Source organism: Scatophagus argus, chromosome 2, assembly GCF_020382885.2.
Source record: "Scatophagus argus isolate fScaArg1 chromosome 2, fScaArg1.pri, whole genome shotgun sequence".
NCBI classification, from domain to species: domain Eukaryota; kingdom Metazoa; phylum Chordata; class Actinopteri; family Scatophagidae; genus Scatophagus; species Scatophagus argus.
In genome coordinates this window covers 16,046,999-16,066,762 of record NC_058494.1, presented here as the reverse complement: position 1 = coordinate 16,066,762, position 19,764 = coordinate 16,046,999, and the positions used below count along the sequence as shown (strand labels likewise).

Sequence of the window (19,764 nt, the reverse complement as noted above, 5' to 3'; positions counted from 1 at the left end):
TCATTAAGTTCACTGTTTATGTCATAAGACTTTATTGTTCCAATCACAGATGCCTCTCTGTTACATCTGTACTGGACAGTATAAAAACACATGAGAAAATATACAACAGATGTTTAGCACCAGGTTCTTCAACAGAGGGCTAATGGTTATTTATCACAAGACTCCACCACCTCATATCCATCTTGTTGAAATTGCAATACTAACATACATACAAGGGTAGTCAGACACACAATACACACTACAGATTTAAGTTTTAACCTATAGCCAGACATCTTGGATCTTTAAGGGGCAGGAAAAAGTGATTTTGATCCAAGATTAGTGTTTATTGATCATCTGTCTGGCCTTGTCTATCATACGGGTTGATAAGCAAAAGAGCATTAGGCCTAGCTGAGCCCCAGTGGAGGTATGTGTCATTTGCTGCAACTTCAGAAAAACAAACCTTAAGTGCAACACATATCCCACCTGCATTTTAACAGTAAATAATGCTTGTACATTTATGAATAAGAAAAATTTAATGCTATCATAATAATTAAGAACCTGTTGTTTTTCTGCTTCATTGAGGAAAACAAAGCAGATGATAAAGAACAAAGTTTGTATAGCAATAACCTTTAAGATCACATTACATGGCTATGGAAACAACTGAACCAACATCCCAGGCCACTGGTACTTGCGTACATCCATTCGTCTGTCAGCAATAAAATAATTACTACATACTGATAAATCATCTGGGTTTGTATTGCACCAAATATATTCTCTAGTTTTACAGTAGGGTTTGGTAGTGGGACATGGGATGTGCAAAAATATGGGGGAAGAATACGGGGGAAGAATCTGTGTAGTGGGATTAATAATCTCAGATGGAATAGTGCAAGAAGTAGCTCCGACACCAACATCTAATATATGCTTTGGGTGAAAAAAAAGACAACGAAAATAAGTGATTTCAAACAGACCAGCGAATGAATCAAAATCTACTGTCTACAACTGCATAATGCTACTTTCTTCATCACCTCCCATATACCTCTACATTTTGTGGGTGATGGGGCTGGATATGTAGTCACAACGTATGTTTGTGCTAATTGCAGTTTGGTGCTAAGACTTGCAATTTTTTTTGAAAAATACTTGAAAAGAAATAACGATATAAAAATATTTCAGTACAGGTGCATGACCAGTTACTGTGGTTAAATACACAAGTTTGTAGGGTGGCCCACACACACAGATTGGGGGGAAGATAGGGTTCGTCTGATAAAAAAAAAAAAAAAAAATCCTTCATTTGAACCATGTTTTTTGGCTGCTGACTTGCAATACAACAGTGACTGAAGCATCAAAGAAAATATTGCAAACAACACTTGGATTCAAGAAATGTCATTAAATTTCAAGATCTAAAATAAAAAAAACAATTCATTAAATTAGCAATCTGGAATTTTAACAGTGCCAAAGTAACTATAAATAAATATGGGGGATGTTAGAGCTGTACATTTTTAATTTAATGTATTAAAAATTGTTACTGGTTTCAGGATAAGAGTAACAGAGCAAGGTCATTGTCTGAAAAAAGTGGTGGCCTTGATAATGAGGTATGTTTTGGGGGATGGGGATGGCACTATGCAGTCAAGCTTTGTCTTTCCTTCAATACAGCCGCTCTGACAGGGATCACTGTTTAAGCACTTATCCTATTAAAACTCTGTTTGACGTAATGATTTGATCTACTATACACGTTCAAAAAGACAAAGGCAAGTTGACGATTAAAAAAAAAAAAAAATCAAATATTCTGTACATATCCATGGATAAAAATAGTGCAACATCAAGCTTTTGTTAAGTTAGACTGCTACATAATTGCTGAGTGTAAGACTGAACCACAGCGGGGCGGTCAGTCTATGTGGTCAGCTCAATGTCCCAAGGCACCACGTTAAACCACAGTCCCTTTCTCAGGTCGGAGAAGAGGCTTCATTTAGTTTTCTGTCAGGAAAAAGAGGAAAGCACAAGTTGATTTTGTAGCGATTTCAAACTGAAGCTTAATAACAGTTGATTTGTCAAGTGTTATTCTATAAAAGAAGATAGTTACCAAACACAAAGTCACACCACCTCGGTCCGGTTAGGCCCCTCATTCGCGATTGTCTCAACTTTTTCGCTGCTGGTGGCTGTGGTGGTTCAGTAGACACAACCCTAGGACGCTTGTATTTGCCTTTCTGCCTCCCCATTGGCATCTCATCCTGCTCCTGCACTGATTTAGGAGCAGAACCCACTTCTCTTGAGGCAATTCTATTTGTGCTCACTTTTCTTTCAGTTTTCACAGCTTTAACAACTCCTACCAGTTCTCTCTCCCTTGCGGCAAAGAGGTATGCAGAAGGTGACCCATCATCCAGTGTCACGGTACAGGAGTCCCACTCTTCCTCAGTTGATTCATTGTCTGGAGAGTTGATCTTCCTCAGAAACACCCGGCATTCCTTCAGCGTCTCAGGACTCCAGGCTTTAGAGCAGAGGTTATGCTCTTTGGGTACATCCACAGGGTCCTGAGTTTGGTCAACAGAATTGGCGGCAGAACTGTTATCCAAACAGTCAGATAAGGGATATTTTGCTGAATGCTTGTGTAATGCTTTACGTTTTTGCTGTAGTCCAATCACTGCATGTCTATGTGAACAACTTGTAGCAACTGTTGTGTTATTCTTACTCCTCTGCCTCTTTTGCCACCTCTCCCTCTCTTTCCGGTTTAGGAACCTCGTCCTTGCTCTAAATAGAGCAGCTTGGTATTTACCAAATGTCCTGATAGCCTGCCACTGGGCTCCTTGATTGAGTCTGTCTGCTGCAAACCTGGGAGTGAAGAGTTGTCGCCTAAAATCATGTGTTGATAGACTGGCCTCATTCCTCTTCCTCAAATTTCTTTGAGCCTGTTGATGTTGCAGAGGACTTTTTGGCACCATTTTGGCAAACTTCTTGATGTGTTTGCGGAGTCGCTCTGCCTGAGGACTGTGGGAAACACTTTTCTTATTGGCAGAACGAGGGAAGTGCATAAGTTCATAAGGATTACGGGAGCTTGCCTTTTTGACAATAGCCAGAGACTGTGTTTCTGTGGTTTGCATAAACCAAGAGCAAAGCTGCTGCATGCTACAAGAGCGTGGTTTGTTAGGAGAACAGTCAAATAGCGTTCGAACTACTGAGGAATGTTTCGACTTTCTGCTGCCTTTAGCGCCTATTTTAGAATTGAAGGCAATTTCTTTTTCTTGGTTCTCCACAGTGTCTGAAACCCAAGTGTCAGATATGAGTCGTATTCGCCTCGCAAGCTCCTGGTTCATAGTCTTTTCCTCAGCAGACACTGCCCACCACCTTAGCGTCTCTTTTTGGGTAAAGATTGAATCTACAGATACTCCTGCCACTCTGGTCAGGTCCTGAGAAATGTTCTGCCTCTCCTGTCCACAGATCTGTCTTTCCTCCCCTGAAGTTTCCACATTATTCTGCTGCTCTGCCTGTCTCCTTTCATTGTTAGCCTTGTTCAGCAGAAGTTGTTTAGAGCGTCGTAGCAGAGCATTACTGTGGCTGTATGATCTAGATGTGGAGGTTGCAACAGCATGCAGAAAGTGAATCGAGGGCTTTCTCACTCTCATTGAGTGACGCACTGCTACAGGCTGATTTGACAGTTTGTCTTTATTTTCATCCTTTGTTTCAATCCCTTCCTCTGTTAGACTGATTTTACTTGTTGCTTGACGATTGATTGTCCAAGGCTCTTTGGCAGATTTGAATTCTGGGAGAAGTATTTTTTTACTCATTAAAGTTTCAGGAGACTGTCGAGTGTCCTTATTTATCTGAATTTTACGTTGTCGAGGCGACACTGTGGTTACTGTAACAGAGATTCCAGAGATTTTAACTTTTGCAGGTCTACCTGGTTTCCTTGAGGGTACAGAATCATCCTGCCTCTGACATTTGATGTTGCTACTAGACTGAAGAGCAGAATCTTTCACGGGGCTGACAAAATGTAATTCCTCCGTCAATTCTGTCGAGGCTGTTTTGATACTACCTGAGCTAATACTGGAGTTGTGCATTAAAATGCCCAAGTCTCTTTTAAGGCCCACTGCTTGGCAAGCATCATGAAATTCTGTTTGCAGCTGGTCAAAGCCCTCAGACACAGTTCGTTTATTTCTTCTTGAACGACCATAAACTACTGTTATTTTGAGGTTCTTGTTTACATTCTCCTCAACATCAGATGATATTTCAGACCTTCCGTTTACTGATTTTGCACCCATTACTGAATCCACAGCCTTCTGCTTGCGTGGTCGACCAATTGGCCTCTTTGCTTTTTGCTCCAGCCGTGGTCCCAGCTTCTTTGGCCGACCTGGGCGCCTTTTTGGTGGAGTGGTTTCATGGAAAGATAACAAGTCACCCGGTGACCTTTGACTCTCGTTTCCAACTAACCGTTTAGTTGGAGTACCTTCGCCTGACCTCCTGGAACTTATTTTAGGTGATGATGACGCTGACTTTGGTGAGGAGGCAGACTTGGCTGGTGAAGAAGACTTGCTTGGCGAAGAAGCTACCTTGAGTGGTGAAGAAGCCGGCTTGGATGTCGGTGACAAAGCAGACTTGGATGGTGATGAAGCAGACTTAAGAGGTGATGATGAAGGAGACTTGGATAGTGGTGAAGAAGCAGACTTGGATGGTGATGCAGCAGACTTGAATGGTGATGAAGCAGCCTTGGATGGTGAGGAAGAAGCAGCCTTGGATGGTGAGGAAGAAGCAGACTTGGATGGTGAGGAAGAAGCAGACTTGGATGGTGAGGAAGAAGCAGACTTGGGTCGTGGTAAAGAAGCAGGCTTGGATCGTGGTAAAAAAGCAGGCTTGGATCGTGGTGAAGAAGCAGACTTGGGTTGTGGTGAAGAAGCAGACTTGGGTTGTGGTGAAGAAGCAGACTTGGGTTGTGGTGAAGAAGCAGACTTGGATGGCGATGAAGCAGATCTTGCAGGTGAGGTAGCAGACTTCAGTGGTGAAGAAACAGATGTTTTTCGTGAAGTAGCAGACTCTGTGCTCTGGCTTTTGTTTATCTGAACTGTCCCTGACCATGAAGACTCTTCACATGGGTCAAAGGGTTCCTCTGCTTGTTCACTAGAACCAGAACATGCTGATTTGAGACTGTATCTGACTCCTTCCTTATCTTTCACCGGTGATACAAACATGAGCTTAATTGGGCTAGTGTACTGGACCTGTGAGTTAGGAGGGCTCTCAACACAGGTAAAAGACTTTATGGCGACATTCATATTTGATGTATTTTGGGCAACTCTTGAAGTGGTCTTTGAGTTTTGTATTCTTTTTGGAGATGACCGTAGCCTTCTAAAAGATTTGGCGCCACAGTCGCTGCCATTTGCCTCATTGTCCGAGCTGTGTTGTGCGGGGCTCTCCTCTTTGGCAGCCACATTTCGTGGAAATATCTGGTTTGTGATAATACTGTTTGACTCTTTGTAAAATGAAGGTCCACATTGTCCTTTCTGTGTGGAGTCAAATTCAAGCTTCAATGTCTGCTCAGGTGAGGACAGAGGGGTTTCATTTCTTGATTCAAACTTAGCGTCCTTAGCAACAGGATCTTGGGATAAGGCATCCAGGTTGCCAGGTGTCAAAGTATTGTCCTTTTGTGTTTTCTGATGGAAGATGTTTCCAGAAAAACATGCAACAAAGTACATCTTCCTGGGCTCTGTGACGTAGGAGGAGAACCGCTGTGGAGGGACTATATTTCTCCTTGATCTCCTTGTCTCCTTGGTGTGACACGATTGACATTTCTGCCTGTTTCTAATAGGACGATGGCAATCTTTGCCTTTACCTCGTCTATTATCACTGAGTGATGTGGCTTCTTCATTAATTCTATCGCTTCCAGCATAGGTACCCATACCATCTTCTTCACAAGGCCTGACACACTGTTTTGCTGAGGATGCAGTCACTGTCATGACCTGTGCTTGTACACTGTCATGTTTGGAGCCTTGTTTGCCATACTTGCTTCGCAGCTCAGGGGTCAGTATTTGAGTGCCTGACAGAGGACTATGTTTTTCCTCAATGGATATCTCTCTTTCTTTGTTTTCTGCCTTAATGTTTTGAACTTCCTCTGTTACTATAACTGTCTGTATCTCCTCTTTTACTTCACCCCTGCCACTTTCTGCAGTAAGAAAGTTCAGGGATCCCTCACTAACTCTATGATTCTCTACAGCTTCCAGTTCAACACCCCTCAGTTCTCTTTTAGGCTCTTCTTTTACTTGGTTTGAATCTGATGAAATGTTAATGTCAGTTATATTAACATTGTCATCTTTCAATCTTGCTCTCTTTGATGGTGGCACCTTTCTTCTCTTGTAAGACTGGTCAAGCATGGCAAGCTCTCGTTTAATTTTTAAAGTATGCCTTCTGGTTGAAGAATCATTGGCAGAAGTTGCTATAGCAGCACGGACTTCTTGGCGACGACGGGAGCGGGTATTGGGTGACTTAGGCTCTTTGCTATCATGCCGATTGAACAGCTCACTGAGATTGTAGTCACTTGCACTGCCTGTATGTAGCACTGTGGTGATGATTTCAGTTAGCTGGGCATCAGCATGAAACCCCAAGTGCTGACTGGTTGAAGGAGACTCCTTTTCAGAGACATAAACGGCTGTGGAGACCAGAGACGGATCTTTCTCTATAGGTCTGATTGTCTCCAGTTTCTCACTGAAGCGATTCACTACATCCTGCAGTGAAGTCCCACTTGGGTTCTGCTCAGCACAACTACTTCTTGGAGTCCCACACTCTTGCTCCTCTTCTATAGCTGTGTCCATATCAGCTTCCTGTTGGCTTGCAGTCATAAGACCATGTTTATCCATTACGTCAGTTTCTGCCTCCTCTCTGTGGTGAAGTAGGGATGGTGGCTTTTCATCACTTTTCTTACTGATGTCTGAGGGGATGGGGGACAGAGGGGGAGGAGAGGGGCTCTGCTCTCTCTTCAGGACAGGACAAGGAGGATCCGTATCTCCAACAACACTGTCTATCGTGTTCCTGTTTTGCATCAGATAGGCATGGCTTGAATAACAGGTACAATTGTGGGGATTGTGTTGGTTACAGCAGATCGATGAGGAAGGGCATAAACTAGAGGAGGGAGTGCACAGTGAAGGGGATTTGGATGACAAAGCAAACGAACACACCATGTTGTTGGTATGACCTACAGACAGGCTTTGGCAGGAAATGCAGTGCAGCCTCTTGGGGCAAAGAACAGTGTAGGTTTCCATCCTGGACCTCTGCAAACAGCAGTACCTTGAGCCTAGGGGAGCATCACTTTTACAGTGTGTTAAAGGGTAATGATGGATGCTACAATTTGACTTGCAGTCTCCTGGATGATACATAGGACTGCCATGACCTTGATGATCACAATCAGTTAAAGGGTAGTATGGGCTGCTGCTATGGGCTTTACATTCAATAAGGGGGACTGCATTAGGACTGACATTATCCTGTGAGTTTACACCACAATGACAGCAGTGAGATTCAATCTGACCTACAGGTCTGTGATTAAGGAACAACAGCAAATTTTCCTGGTGTGCCAGCTTCAGTATCTGGTAGAGTAAGGAACTGTGTGATGGGCAGAGTGAGCCGAGAACAGCATCCAATGCAGAGCTCTGATGACATGTAGTCCCTCGCTGTCCCAGATCTTCCAATTTTTCCGCAAGTGATGGCAGCAGGGAGCTAGATGCAAAAATAAAAAGATTGGATTTACTCAAAGCTCCAGAGTCCAGTTTCAAACAACAAACAAGCATTCACACAGAATCTGACTATGTTTTAAGTTACACTATTATGAACTTTATATTACGTTAATTCCATCATGGTCTGGCAGACGACTTTCACTTTACCCACAGGCAAATTATCTGTAATCCTGTGGCCTGTTTAATGAGGCAAACATTTTCTTTAGAGGCAGAATTCAGAGGCAGTGCAGAAAAGACACTTAAGCAAACAGCAAATGCATACACAGTGAACAATATGATTACTCTGTTATCAATTAGTTTTCCAGTTTAGTTTATATTATTTCTTTATTCTAAAAGTTGTGTGTAGCCTGCAACATGCGCCAACTGCAAATTAGATAAAGCAGTGGGCATGATCTACTTTTAGCAAAATCAGTAATAACATTGTTATGCTTTATTATACGCAGTAGTTAAAAATTAACCACATAAAAAGTGTTTAATGATGCAGCATGTGCTCTTAATGAAACATTTTGCTTGAAAATATTCAACTTACAACGAGTGCAAGAAAAAAAAATTGAAACCAACACATTGCAACTGCCTTTTCCTGTACACACAGCCGCATCTATGTAAAAGTGCTCTTAACTGGATTAGGATGTTTTGGGGTGGGAAGAGCAAGCAGAGCAAGCATGTTAGGTTTTGTCAAGTCAGCTTTTGTCAAACCAGCATAAAAAGCCAGTTAACAGAAAACAATTAAAAAAATAATGAATAATCAGCAAAGCCCTAAAACAAACTGATTACAGAACTGTTTTATTGATGAGTTGCTGGAGGCAAAGGAAAACATTCTGCTGAAAGCAGAAGGAACGATTGTTGAAACGCTTAAACCGAAATGTTTTTCCACTTTCACCAACAAACAAGCAGCTCAAAAAAAGTGTTGAAATCAACTTACAGGGCTTGTGGTTGACTTATTTCAAAATAAAAGCAAGTTATTGATTTAAATAGCATTAAAAATTCTGATAATAGTTCTCACAACAATTAAAGTACTATGTAATGTATCCTGACCTGTTCAGCTGGGCTGGATGCAGTGTAAGAGTGTTACATTCTGTAGTGTTACTGTTGAGTTTGTTATGATGACCAAATTGGTTTTTTTTTAAATCACTTAAATAATTTCATCTTAACATAAGCACTAAACAACCACAATATTCAGGGGTGTCATTTCAGGACTAAATAAAGTTTATAGGCTAACATTTAAAAGCCTTCATGCAGTTGTAGCAATACACATTTCACATTGCATCAAAGCGTCCCACAAAAAATAAAGATCTACAACAATCAGACTAATAAAATCACAGTTTTGAAGCACAATCAAGAAATAAGTATGCAGCAACAACACAAAACAGGTTTTCCTTCTTATAAATCATAGTGCAATAATCAATGTATGCATAAATAGCAGATTTCTGTAAAGTCATTTCAAAATTTGCCAGCAATTTAAATCGAAAGAAAAAAAACCCCAATTTGAAAACAAGCCCAGGCGTGTTCACAGAATATTGTATACTGCAATTAAACTTGAGCAACGGATTAATTATCTTATTCTATTTAGGAGGTGTTTAGGCTTGTTTACAAACTGGCCCTTTGATATAAATCGCAGATATTTCCCAGAGTAGAGACATCATGCTGCACTATGCTGTGGCCCCAGACACAGGCACTGTGTACTGTTATGAGGGGAGACATTCAGAGACATCAGTATTTGTAGAGTTGCCAAAGTTACAAAGGTTGGAAAGCCTAATGGCGAAAAAAAAAGAGCTTAAAAAAATTAAGTAGCTTCACAAGATTAAAATTAAATTAAATTACAAATAACACATACAAAGATAACCAACAAGGACAAATATTTGCACCACAAATTTTTGCTCCTCGGTGCAACCTATGAACATGCCAGATGCTCTGTAAACACCACTGGGCAGAAATGAAACCATTAAAAAACATAATAATAATAATAATTCACACTTCACTTAGCGACTGACTGTATAATAATTTAAGTTTACATGTTGTTGATGGCGATATATTTACACTTAAGTGTTGTTCCTGGAGAGACAAACAGCTCAGAAGTGTTCCTAAGCTAATAAGAGCTCACGTCCCAGCAGATTCAGCATGAAAAGACAAAGGCTTCGATGTGAAACCTGACAACGGGCTATAGGCAGATAAAGTTCAGAGGTATATGTGGCAACGAGGTTAGAGAGAAAGAAAGACAGAGCGAGAGAGAGTGACAGGCAGGCTGACGTCACAGCAAAACAATCGAAGCAGCTTTGTATGGGTAACCCTGAACTGCTGCTTTGGTAGTAGCACTGTTAATGGTCACAGACCCATCTCGGAGTCAGACATAAGTGTGGACGCAACATTTAGCATTTCCCCAGACAAAGACAAAGAAGCCTGCAAGTCATTGTCACACTGCTGACTCACCGGAAAATAACGTAACCTCTAGTAGTAGCCTACACAATCAACCACCAATAACATTTAACCCTATGCACACACTAAATTCTGGTTGAGATGAGCTTTGCTGTAGCTACGCTTCTTTGTTCCAGGGAAACAGTCCAGTAGCGTTAAGTTTAAAGCAGCAGTCATGTGTGAGGTTTACAGTCAAGCCGTGTTTCAACCGTGTGGTACAGCTACGCTCAACTTGACTCAACTCATTATTGGTACCAGCCACTATTCTAGATTTTGTTTTCCAGTACAGAAACAGCATCGGTTCAGCTCGGTGGAACCTTACCAAAAAAGTACGGTACCCAGTACTATACACAACTTTTGACACTGGAAACCAGAGAAAGCGAGTTGAGTCCAACATACGATGCAGTGAAAACACGGCATGATACAGCTACAATAGCAGAATTGGTAAATATCTGTGAGAATAAACGACCATCTTTCACAAAAAGTACACATACACAATAACATACATTTCCCAAGCTTATCAGTGCACATTATAAAACATGCTGCACAGTTGCATTCCAACTACACTCAATACAATGTTCAGACTAGCTTGCACAAAGAGAGAAGAAAACTACGTGGATACAAAATGGCTTTCTTAAGCTAATCTCTTCAACAAAACTCATAAAGAAGTTGTAGCCACCACAGCATTTGTACTGTACAATCTCCCTGTTTGTGGAGGTGTCTACCAATAGCAATGAGTTTTTAATCTGTTATAATGGCTCTAAGTCACTTCAGTAGCTTGGGTGAAATACCCAGAGAGAGACGAAAGCTGCAAATGACAATCAATAATGCTCCATCAACAAGGAGCTTTAACAATTGAATCAAACCTGAATAACCTAATAACTTAAAAGCTAGCAAACATGAGAGTCACACTTCATTTCTTAGCGCTAACTGTGTTTCTCATACTTGATCCTGGGCAATCTAGTGGACAACAATCACTATCTGTTTTTGTCTTTGAAGAAAAACCAAATCATATTAACATGAAAACAAAGTTAAGAACTTCCTGAAGCTCTTTAAGGATAGCGCTGCTGTTATTTTATCCTGTTACTACCAACAAACCTACTAAGAAGACCAAAATCAACAACTGATTTAACCTTGAAAGTAGTGTTTTTAGCCACAGATGAATACAACTGTGTGGTACTTTTGTCAGCCCAAAGTTACTGTATATAATCGAATGTACATCAGTAAAACAGGGACACGGGAGATTAAGTTCAATCAAAAAAGTAGCCGAGTAAGCAGAAAAGTCTCAGTAGTGCCAGATTAAAGACAAAAATAACACTTCTTAAAAGGTTTTATGCAGACAATGTGCACATCTGCCATTTTTCCATTAAAAAATAAATCTTAAAAAAACTGCTGCCACTGAGAAAAGAATCAGGCCACACATACACCACATGCTAGTAGGATTAAATTCATTTTTAGTTTTGGTCTTTACATGTGTTGATAGCAGTAAAAAGATATTATAATTCAAGTGATATCCTTTAAGATCTTTAAACATTAGTAATAAAACCTGAAGCTATGAGGAATTTGTTGAGTTCAGCAGCCCTTGAGAACAAAAGCTGCAATGAGCACCACTTCCTGTTGAGAAACGCTGCATCTCATAGCTGCTTTAAATAAAGCCCAAGACTAAGCTAGAGAAATACAGCTAAAAGTATGACTATCACATTACAGATATAGTTAAAAGACCTGAATATCGATATCCACATATTTTGTAAAGGCATGTGTTGTGTTTTAACAAGTGTCTCCAGAAAACATTTGTCTTGTCAGAGGTGATGAGTTCAAGTGTTGAGGAGGTCTGGAGGTGTTTCGTGGTCTAGAACCTCTTTACGTCAGCAGCTGAGGCAAGAGTCCCTGAGTTAGTGGAACTGGTCATGATACCAGAACCAGAAGAGTTGGAATTGGATGAACTATAGTTGGCAGATTTCTTTTTGGGCGGGTTCTTCAGTGTACCAGAACGCTCTTTGACTTTGTATTCCAGTGTGCTATGGGGCACCCCATAAACCCCCTGGGCCTTGGACACACTCATGCGACCTGCCATCACCATGCTGATGGCCTCTTCCAACAGGTCGTGGTTGTACTGACGGTATCTTCCACGTTTCTTTCTTGGCTGTTTGTCTTTATCCCGGCCACCTGCCCCCTCTTCTGAATCATCCAATGAGGACCCCCGTGGTCCCAGGCGATGAGGTGACTGATTGGCAATGCCCGGACAGCCATGTGGTAAGAAAGGAGGTCTGAGTTTGAAGAGAGATGAAGGTCTTCCACTAGCAGTCGATGAACTGGCAGTACCTTCTGTTGATGAGGTTCGTTGATAAATGTTTTCAGCCACGCTGCAATTCTCAGCTGGGATCGACCTGTTATGGTCAGACATGGAACGGACCTGAGGAATACGCAGGGGCGTAGGTGGCTCCAGACTGGGGGTGGGGCTTGGTGAGGGCTGGAGAGCATCCCTGAGCTGGGAAAAAGTGTGGGAAAGGGTTTTCTGTAGACTTCTCGGCTGACAGAAGGAAAGAGAGGATGAAGGAACACTGAAGTCTCCATTCTCCTCTGCAGCTCCTCCGATTTCAGCCCGCTCAGCCCACGCCGCCACCTTCTGCAGGACAAGGCGGGCTTCACCACCCAGCATTGATGACATCACATTGTAAGATGTCACTTCATCCCTGAAATCTTTGCTTCCTGGTGCAAGTTGGTGTGACATCCCCACCCTTCCCTCAGCCCAGCCATCCAGACCTTGTCTCAGGGTGTGAAGGGGTATTCCATAAAGCAACGCAGCCCGCTGCTCCTGCAGCCTCCCTGAACGTATATCCTTCAAGGCCTTGGACAGCAACCCCTCAGACAGCTCCAAGCTCCTCTCAATGAGCTCCTCCTTCTGCCTGTGCTGCCTCCTAGGGATGGGAGGACCAAACAGCAGGGTCAGGATGGAGGTGATGGAGGGGGTTTGATTTTGGCATATGGGACGGGGGGTGCAGAGCGAGGGGTCCACTCCTTTATGCCTTGTGTTGGTAACATCACTGCGACTCTTAAGTTTCAAGTCTGCCTGTTCTCAGTCTGTTTCTGCGCCCTCATACACACTGCTGCGTGTCTCTCACGCACACCCATTGTTTGTGTGTGACAAAGCCTCTTCACGTCCAGGTGGGACAGTCTGTGAATGGCTGGGGTTACTTTGGTGCTCACACACAACCCCTGTAGTTTTATGATATCCTTCAGTGAGAGTCCTACATGCTTGAAGGTTGAATAATGAAACTCCTCATAACTGGATCAGTTAAAAAAAAAAAAAAAGGAAAAAAAGGGAGGTAAAATCCTTGTGAGGTACTGCAAAGTTTTCCTCATTGTACAATCCTGAGCTGCTGGCAAATGTTATAATGCAATAAACTTGCTGTGACGTTACCGCTCAAGAGATAAAAGAGTCAACCCCATAGAATCAAAACACCAAAAACAAGCTACCTCTTCATAAGAACTATCAATAAACTGACCCAAAGCAACACCAAACAAAGGAGTATGCATTATCAAGAAGGCCAGAGAGGTGTTAGCTGACTTAAACCAAGCAGTGCCGGCAAAAATGAAAGTACGGATGCTAACCTTCCAATACATATGTACACCTAAAATGAAATGCAGTCAACAATAGGGTGGAATTCATACAGGAATGAGGATTTCCTCACATGTGAAATAAAATTCAAGTCATAGTTGGTTTGGATAGAAATGTCTTGGTCATGTAAATTTATTGCTGTATTTAAGAACCCCCGATTTTAATCCATGGTAATGATAGGTCTTCCTCATGCATTTTTCCACAAAGCCGAACACCAGTAAAATTTACAGACAGAGGAAATCCAAGAAAAAAAATCCTTACCCCAAGGCTTTGTGATTAGATGAGGATGTTGAGGCAGAGGAGGCAGAATTCCTGTTGGAGAGGTCGAGCACACCATCTGTTACAAGAAAAATTCATTTAAACTGGTTAGGGTTTGAGATACAGTAGTTAGGTCAAACTTTGGAAGCTGGAAACATTCATTTATTGGCTTTGAATTCATAATATGCTCAGCGCTTTTCCTACCTGGTTCACTTTCACTGTCTTTCTCCTCCTGGGGTCGGCTCACTGTGAGGTCCAGAGGGGCATCCGATGTTTCTGACGATGGCAATGAGGTCCTTGTTGTAACACCATTTGTATTGGTGTGAAGCAGGCACTTGGACGCGTACTCCAAGGCAAACTGATGGATCATCTTCTTCATCAGCTCCTGAGCAACCAGAGGGATGTTGGAATCACAGCCAAGTGGCACATCTAATGAAAAATACACAAATGCAGACAGGAGTCAGCACTCAGGTGCCACTGGTAAAGTGAAGTATTTTGGGGGTGTTTTTGGTCCTCTCAGAAAGATTTTTTTGACCTCTTGGGATTAATCCATTTGTGACAAAAATCTCCCCTCGTCCAAACATGTTAGCTGCAAACGCAACAAATGTGTCCAAAATGTCCGCAATTACAGGAAAAGCTTCATGGGCAATGTATTAGGTAAGTATTAGTAGGTGGGAATCAGTTATTGCTTTAACTTCATGGTTCATTTCCAGGTGAAAAAGTTATTTCACGCCTTAACAATTTCCACACTGGTTTCGAAGAAAATATTATTATTATTATTATTATTATAAATAAATCACAACCATTATGGATGAGCAAGTACACAAAATCATCTGTATCTGTTCTTAGAGTGGGTGTGGCCTGGGCCAGAAGTAGGTGGTGCTTAAACCTGATCTGGGCAGGACTAAGAAGAAGTTAATTTAAGCCTGAAATTCAAATGTGTTGATCAGAAGTTACTACATTGATTATCATTAGAAAACAATGTACAGAATAGCCTCAAAATTGAGTTCTCTTACAAGACTAACACAACTATTTTTAATAGGGATGTTCGATAAATTTTTGCTCGAGGGGTTGCTTCATACTTTGGCTTCACAACCTTCATGAACCGCCGGAACCCCACATTCTCCACAAAAGAGAGTGGTAAGTTGGCGAGTGCAATCATTTCTGCGAGTTCCCGTGTTATCTGTAATGTCCTCGGATTGATACTCTTCCATTTTTCTGTCTTCTGTAGAGTTTGCTGTAAAGTTGGCTGTCAGAGCAGCCTCAGCCTCTTTGTGCTCGTCCTCGTGTTTCTGCAAATTACTAGTATTAAACGAACTTCTCTTCATACCGCCTCTTGAAACTTTCTGTTTGCAGAGTTTGCATTCTGCAGAGCTTGGGACTTCTATGTTTATGTCAAAACATTTCCAAACTGACAAAGTTTTCGCAACAGGAGCAGTCATGTTTGCGCGGTCATGTTTATCTGAATAGGACGTAACGCATGAGTCGCCGTGGTGTCACACCACGGCATTGTAGCGCCATCTCTGGTGAGGAGTACTACTTGACATAAGTTATTTTTGTCTTGAGTATCGGAGGCTGGTATCGACAGCCTTTAACAAGTATCAATCAGTCCTTTGAAATAAGGCCAGTATCAGCCCGATACCAATACCTGGTATCGGTACTTGCCCATCCCTAATTTTTTAATAAACTAGAATGCATAATATTCAGTCAGCTATCCAAGAAAAATGTTATGAATTTCTTTCATTGAAACATTTACTCAGAAGATACTGCATTATCTCTAGCGGATACTCATTTCAGCCATTTGCCCACTTGACCTCCATTATCACTCTCTCCTACCGCAAATTTTTGAAACTACAAGGCTGAGCCGCAAATGTGTAACGCTGCACTGTCCTGATTTGAGACACGAAGTCATTTACCAATAAATCAACCTCAGAAGCAGTTCAACCAAAGGTCACCACGGTCAATGTTCTTGGGAAGACATCAGACAAGTGTACTAGGGGCAACACATCAATGTCCATGTGCCAGAATAACAAAGCAATCTAAAGCCTTTCAAGGATGACAAATCAAACCAGACCAGTCCTATTTTTCACATCGATTCAAGGTTTTGCTGGGGCTATTTCTTCTATAAAGAAAGCAACTGAATAACTACAAGGTGAAAGCTGATGGCTATGTCCCTATGACAGGAGCTTTAGCACATCTCAAGTTGACATATTTGTGCTATTGCTATTGGCTGAAAAACATCCATCACCTTTCTTGTGAAACACAGCTTGGAGGAACCTGTGTGCTGACTGGCTGCTCTCAGAGATGGTTGGAGCCTGACAGGGAGAGTAATCAGAGGGGGAGGAGAGGGGTGACGCGGCTGCAGGTGCTTGCTCCTAAAAGTAAAAAAAAAAAAAGGTTACTGTTCTTAGCATGATGAATACAGTATATGTTTACAATATCCTATATCTCATGTTAAACAATCTAACTATTAAAACTGCCCCCCCGTCTCTAAGAAAATACAGACACTATTTGTGGATTAACTTGAGTAAGACCACTCTTACACTGAGTTTGTCCAGGGGAAGGCTGCAGAATGAACACTGAGAGCAGTTTGCTTCTGGGGACCAATCATCCACTTCTTCCGGTTCACAGTCTGAAAGGCACAATATCAAAATAACCAGGCATTAATAAATGAGCATACATCAAGGATCAACAGACCTCTACTGCGGTCACAATACAGAATTTCATCAAAGGCAGTAGTGGTTTGTAAACTCCATAATCACTCCAGTTTTATTTAAGAGACCACTTTGACTGAAGCTTTGCTGCAGTATATAGGGCAGATGACATTCATACAAAGCTTTTGCACCTGAGAAAATCCTACAGAGAGGTGTGATAAATTATTGCATGTAGAATATTTTGGTTCTTCTACTATACAATTTAAACCAATTAAATATTGTTGTAAATATCTCTCGTGGTAGACAGCTATGGCTAATGTTGCAAATAAAAGAGCAGGACTGCTTTATGACAACTTAAGACAGGTTATTATCTCTATAAATGGATTCTAAATTGAACTTCCTTTGTGTAATAAAATATGACCAGATCAGTACTTTTAAAGCTAAAATTTAAATCAATGTCACTCAAAAGTATTTTTATCTGCCAATCCATCAGGTCTCTATCACACATTATCTGATATGTTCCTGTCAAGCCTCACTCAAACTCCAGATGGCACTGCAGACTACAATGACACTGCAGACAGTGTCAAGCCAGCTGTGTTTTGGCTGCTAGTGAATGTACCACTAGCCTGTTGTAGCATATGGCAAGTTATTGGGGATAGCAGTGCTACCACCAGTAAAGAGAAGTGTATGTCAACCACTGTCAAATTTGATAAAATTAAATTTAGCCGACATATAATTTCATTCATTTGAGATTTTATGTAAACTACAATGAATCTGCATTATCTGTAAATAGATTAGGATTATGATTTTTGACAGTCTAAAAAAAAAAAAACAGGACAAAGTCTGATTTGTCAATGAGTTACAAATCAGAAGCATTACTATGACAACTACAATTAACCAAATGACCCCAAATAATATTTACTGCCTCTCAGTGGTGGGCAGTGGTGTACGGGTGAACATTTTGGCCTGCCCCAAAGGTGAATTAAAAACAAACAACGGAAAACTGCTGACCAGGTTTTGTATACACTGGTTCTAGTGTCAGCTTCATCAGTCTAAACACAGCATTTTCATCAATGTTGCATAGGCTTATGCCCTTGCAAATAAAACATTTCAACACACAATATGATATAGTTGCATTTCACTGTCATTTTTTGTAATTATTTCCTTTCATTGTGTCCTTTTTATGAGTCTGATGGACTTCCAAACTTAATACATATAAAATACACATATGATAACAGTCATCAAGACCTTTTCAGAGTACAAACACAAAAACCCACCATCAAATAATTTGAGGTCTCTCAGCAACATTTGGCCATAGATTCCCTCCAGTATACTTTCAAACCCTGCAAGACAAAATATACAGAAACAACCCTTCAGCACTGACATGAAAAAGATCTGCATGCTAGAAATCCTTGATGAACCCTGTGGCCTGTGCCTAACTAGACCAGTCTGACGACAACACAAATTCTCAGTAATGAGGATACTGCTACAGGCACTCGTCACGGCAAGCACCCCTGCCACCTGTTATGCCTTTATGATCAACTGGCTTACAACACAAACAGTATGATCCGTGCATAGAAGTGACATTAATATTCCACATTTGTATTCAATGTTTCGCGCATTATGCGATGGATGTCACTCTGATTTAACGTTATAAACAAGTAGAAATACAGCTAACTTCAGCTGAACCAGCCTGAGGTTACCGGCTTCTGTAGCACAAAAAAACCTCTGTGTTCAAAATAGCACTCGGTACGCGGAACACCATTACCGAGACCACTGAGATGCATGCGTTTCTCGTATTGCATGAACATAAGCTGTCCTAATGTACCAACAACCCCCTCCCCCAAATAACACCAACAGCGTTACTGTCAGAACAGCTTGTTAGCATAGCTTTAGCCAACATATGTCAATAAACAAATCTACCGAACGCTAGTACAGTAACTATCTGTTACATACAAATTATATGATAAGCCTTAATACTACAAGCTCGATATCCCCGCGGTCAGGTAGCAATATTTTAGGGAGCTAGCGCCGATGAGTAGCAACCTAGCTCAGATGGACAAAGAAAGGAGCCAAATCGAACGGCTAGCCAGCTGGTAAATATTAGCCTGCCAGCTTAACTTAACCGCTAAAGCTGACCAGGCTACATTTAGCTAGCATTAGCTAGCAATCTAACATAGCTCGGGGTAGCGATCCTTCTGTTACCGGGCAAAATCTTTTAGAAGCTTGATTTTTTTTAGTGAAAATGATACTGCACATGGATCATACCAACGCAGTGTATCAATTTGTGTCGCCAAGAATCAAGTTCCCGCCGAAACCCTTTCCTTTCTGCCGTGCATTTGGAGCACTGCACGGTAGCCATTCTGCGTCCTTCCTCCCTCTCCCTCACTCTGATGAACGACAGGAAGCGGCTGTGGAGGCTGCAGCACAGCTTCTGTCATACACTTAGTTCACCGCTAGAGGGACAGGCTGGAGAGAAATTGGATATTTTTGCCCTGAATTCTGTCTCATAGATAAAATCGAGTCTAACAACCCGTGTCTTTCACTTAAAAGCCTGCATTTTTGTTAGTTGTTATGTGTAGATAAATGGATAAAGATCAACCAGCGCTTTTATAGCTTAATGACTTTGACCTCGTTGAATGCGATGACCAGCTCCTGATAGATAGTCATAGATAAATAGTGCTGCAGGTATTGAATGCTGTCACAATACTTTATAATGTTCACATTTACAGCAAAGATATTTGTAGATTTGCAATAGAATATGTATATGTGTGTGTGTGTGTGTGTGTGATGTGATCATGTGAGTGGGTCAATACAGTATATACGCTCATTTATATTTATATGTCATCCCCCACTGACTGCTATATTATGTGTATAATATATTTGATTTGTTTACTTTATGAATACTTTTGCTGTTGAAATATTATTTACGTATGTGTATTTGACTTTGACGGAATGTAAAGGCACATTGATGCATATTATCAGCTTCATGGCGTTTGATGGAAAACTGATGGACAGGATCATGGTGCAATAAACGGTTTTGTCAAATCATTGGCACTGGTGGGGCACTGATGCAGAATAAAACAAAACATGACAATTACCACACTGTATAGCTAAATCGAAATCACTTCTTAGCAAA

The 19,764-nt window shown here is 41.3% G+C and overlaps 1 protein-coding gene across 2 annotated transcripts; it reads right to left on the bottom strand.

The window, feature by feature from the left end:
• Positions 1–8: 8 nt before the first annotated feature.
• On the bottom strand, positions 9–19,033 carry lcorl (ligand dependent nuclear receptor corepressor-like). Of its 2 annotated transcripts, XM_046413821.1 has the most exons (8): positions 18,894–19,033; positions 17,903–17,968; positions 16,515–16,603; positions 16,220–16,346; positions 14,176–14,400; positions 13,975–14,050; positions 2,057–7,665; positions 9–1,950 (listed from the first exon to the last, which is right to left on the bottom strand). In XM_046413821.1, the coding sequence occupies exons 1-8, from the start codon at positions 18,985–18,987 to the stop codon at positions 1,943–1,945; spliced, it is 6,294 nt and encodes a 2,097-aa protein (XP_046269777.1). In that variant the 5' UTR covers positions 18,988–19,033; the 3' UTR covers positions 9–1,942. The 2 variants fall into 2 exon arrangements, with proteins under 2 accessions (XP_046269777.1, XP_046269785.1); XM_046413829.1 differs by lacking the exons at positions 9–1,950; positions 2,057–7,665 and adding an exon at positions 8,449–13,012.
• Positions 19,034–19,764: the final 731 nt, after the last annotated feature.

Bases quoted from the DNA above. Each gene is read 5' to 3' on its own strand.
- lcorl (XM_046413821.1), bottom strand. From the start codon at position 18,987: ATGGCTACCGTGCAGTGCTCCAAATGCACGGCAGAAAGGAAAGGGTTT. The intron at 16,604-17,902 runs GTGGGTTTTTGT...TGTGCCTTTCAG, and splicing joins AGACCTCAAATTATTTGATG to ACTGTGAACCGGAAGAAGTG. The intron at 7,666-13,974 runs GTAAGGATTTTT...TTTTGCATCTAG, and splicing joins TCTAATCACAAAGCCTTGGG to CTCCCTGCTGCCATCACTTG.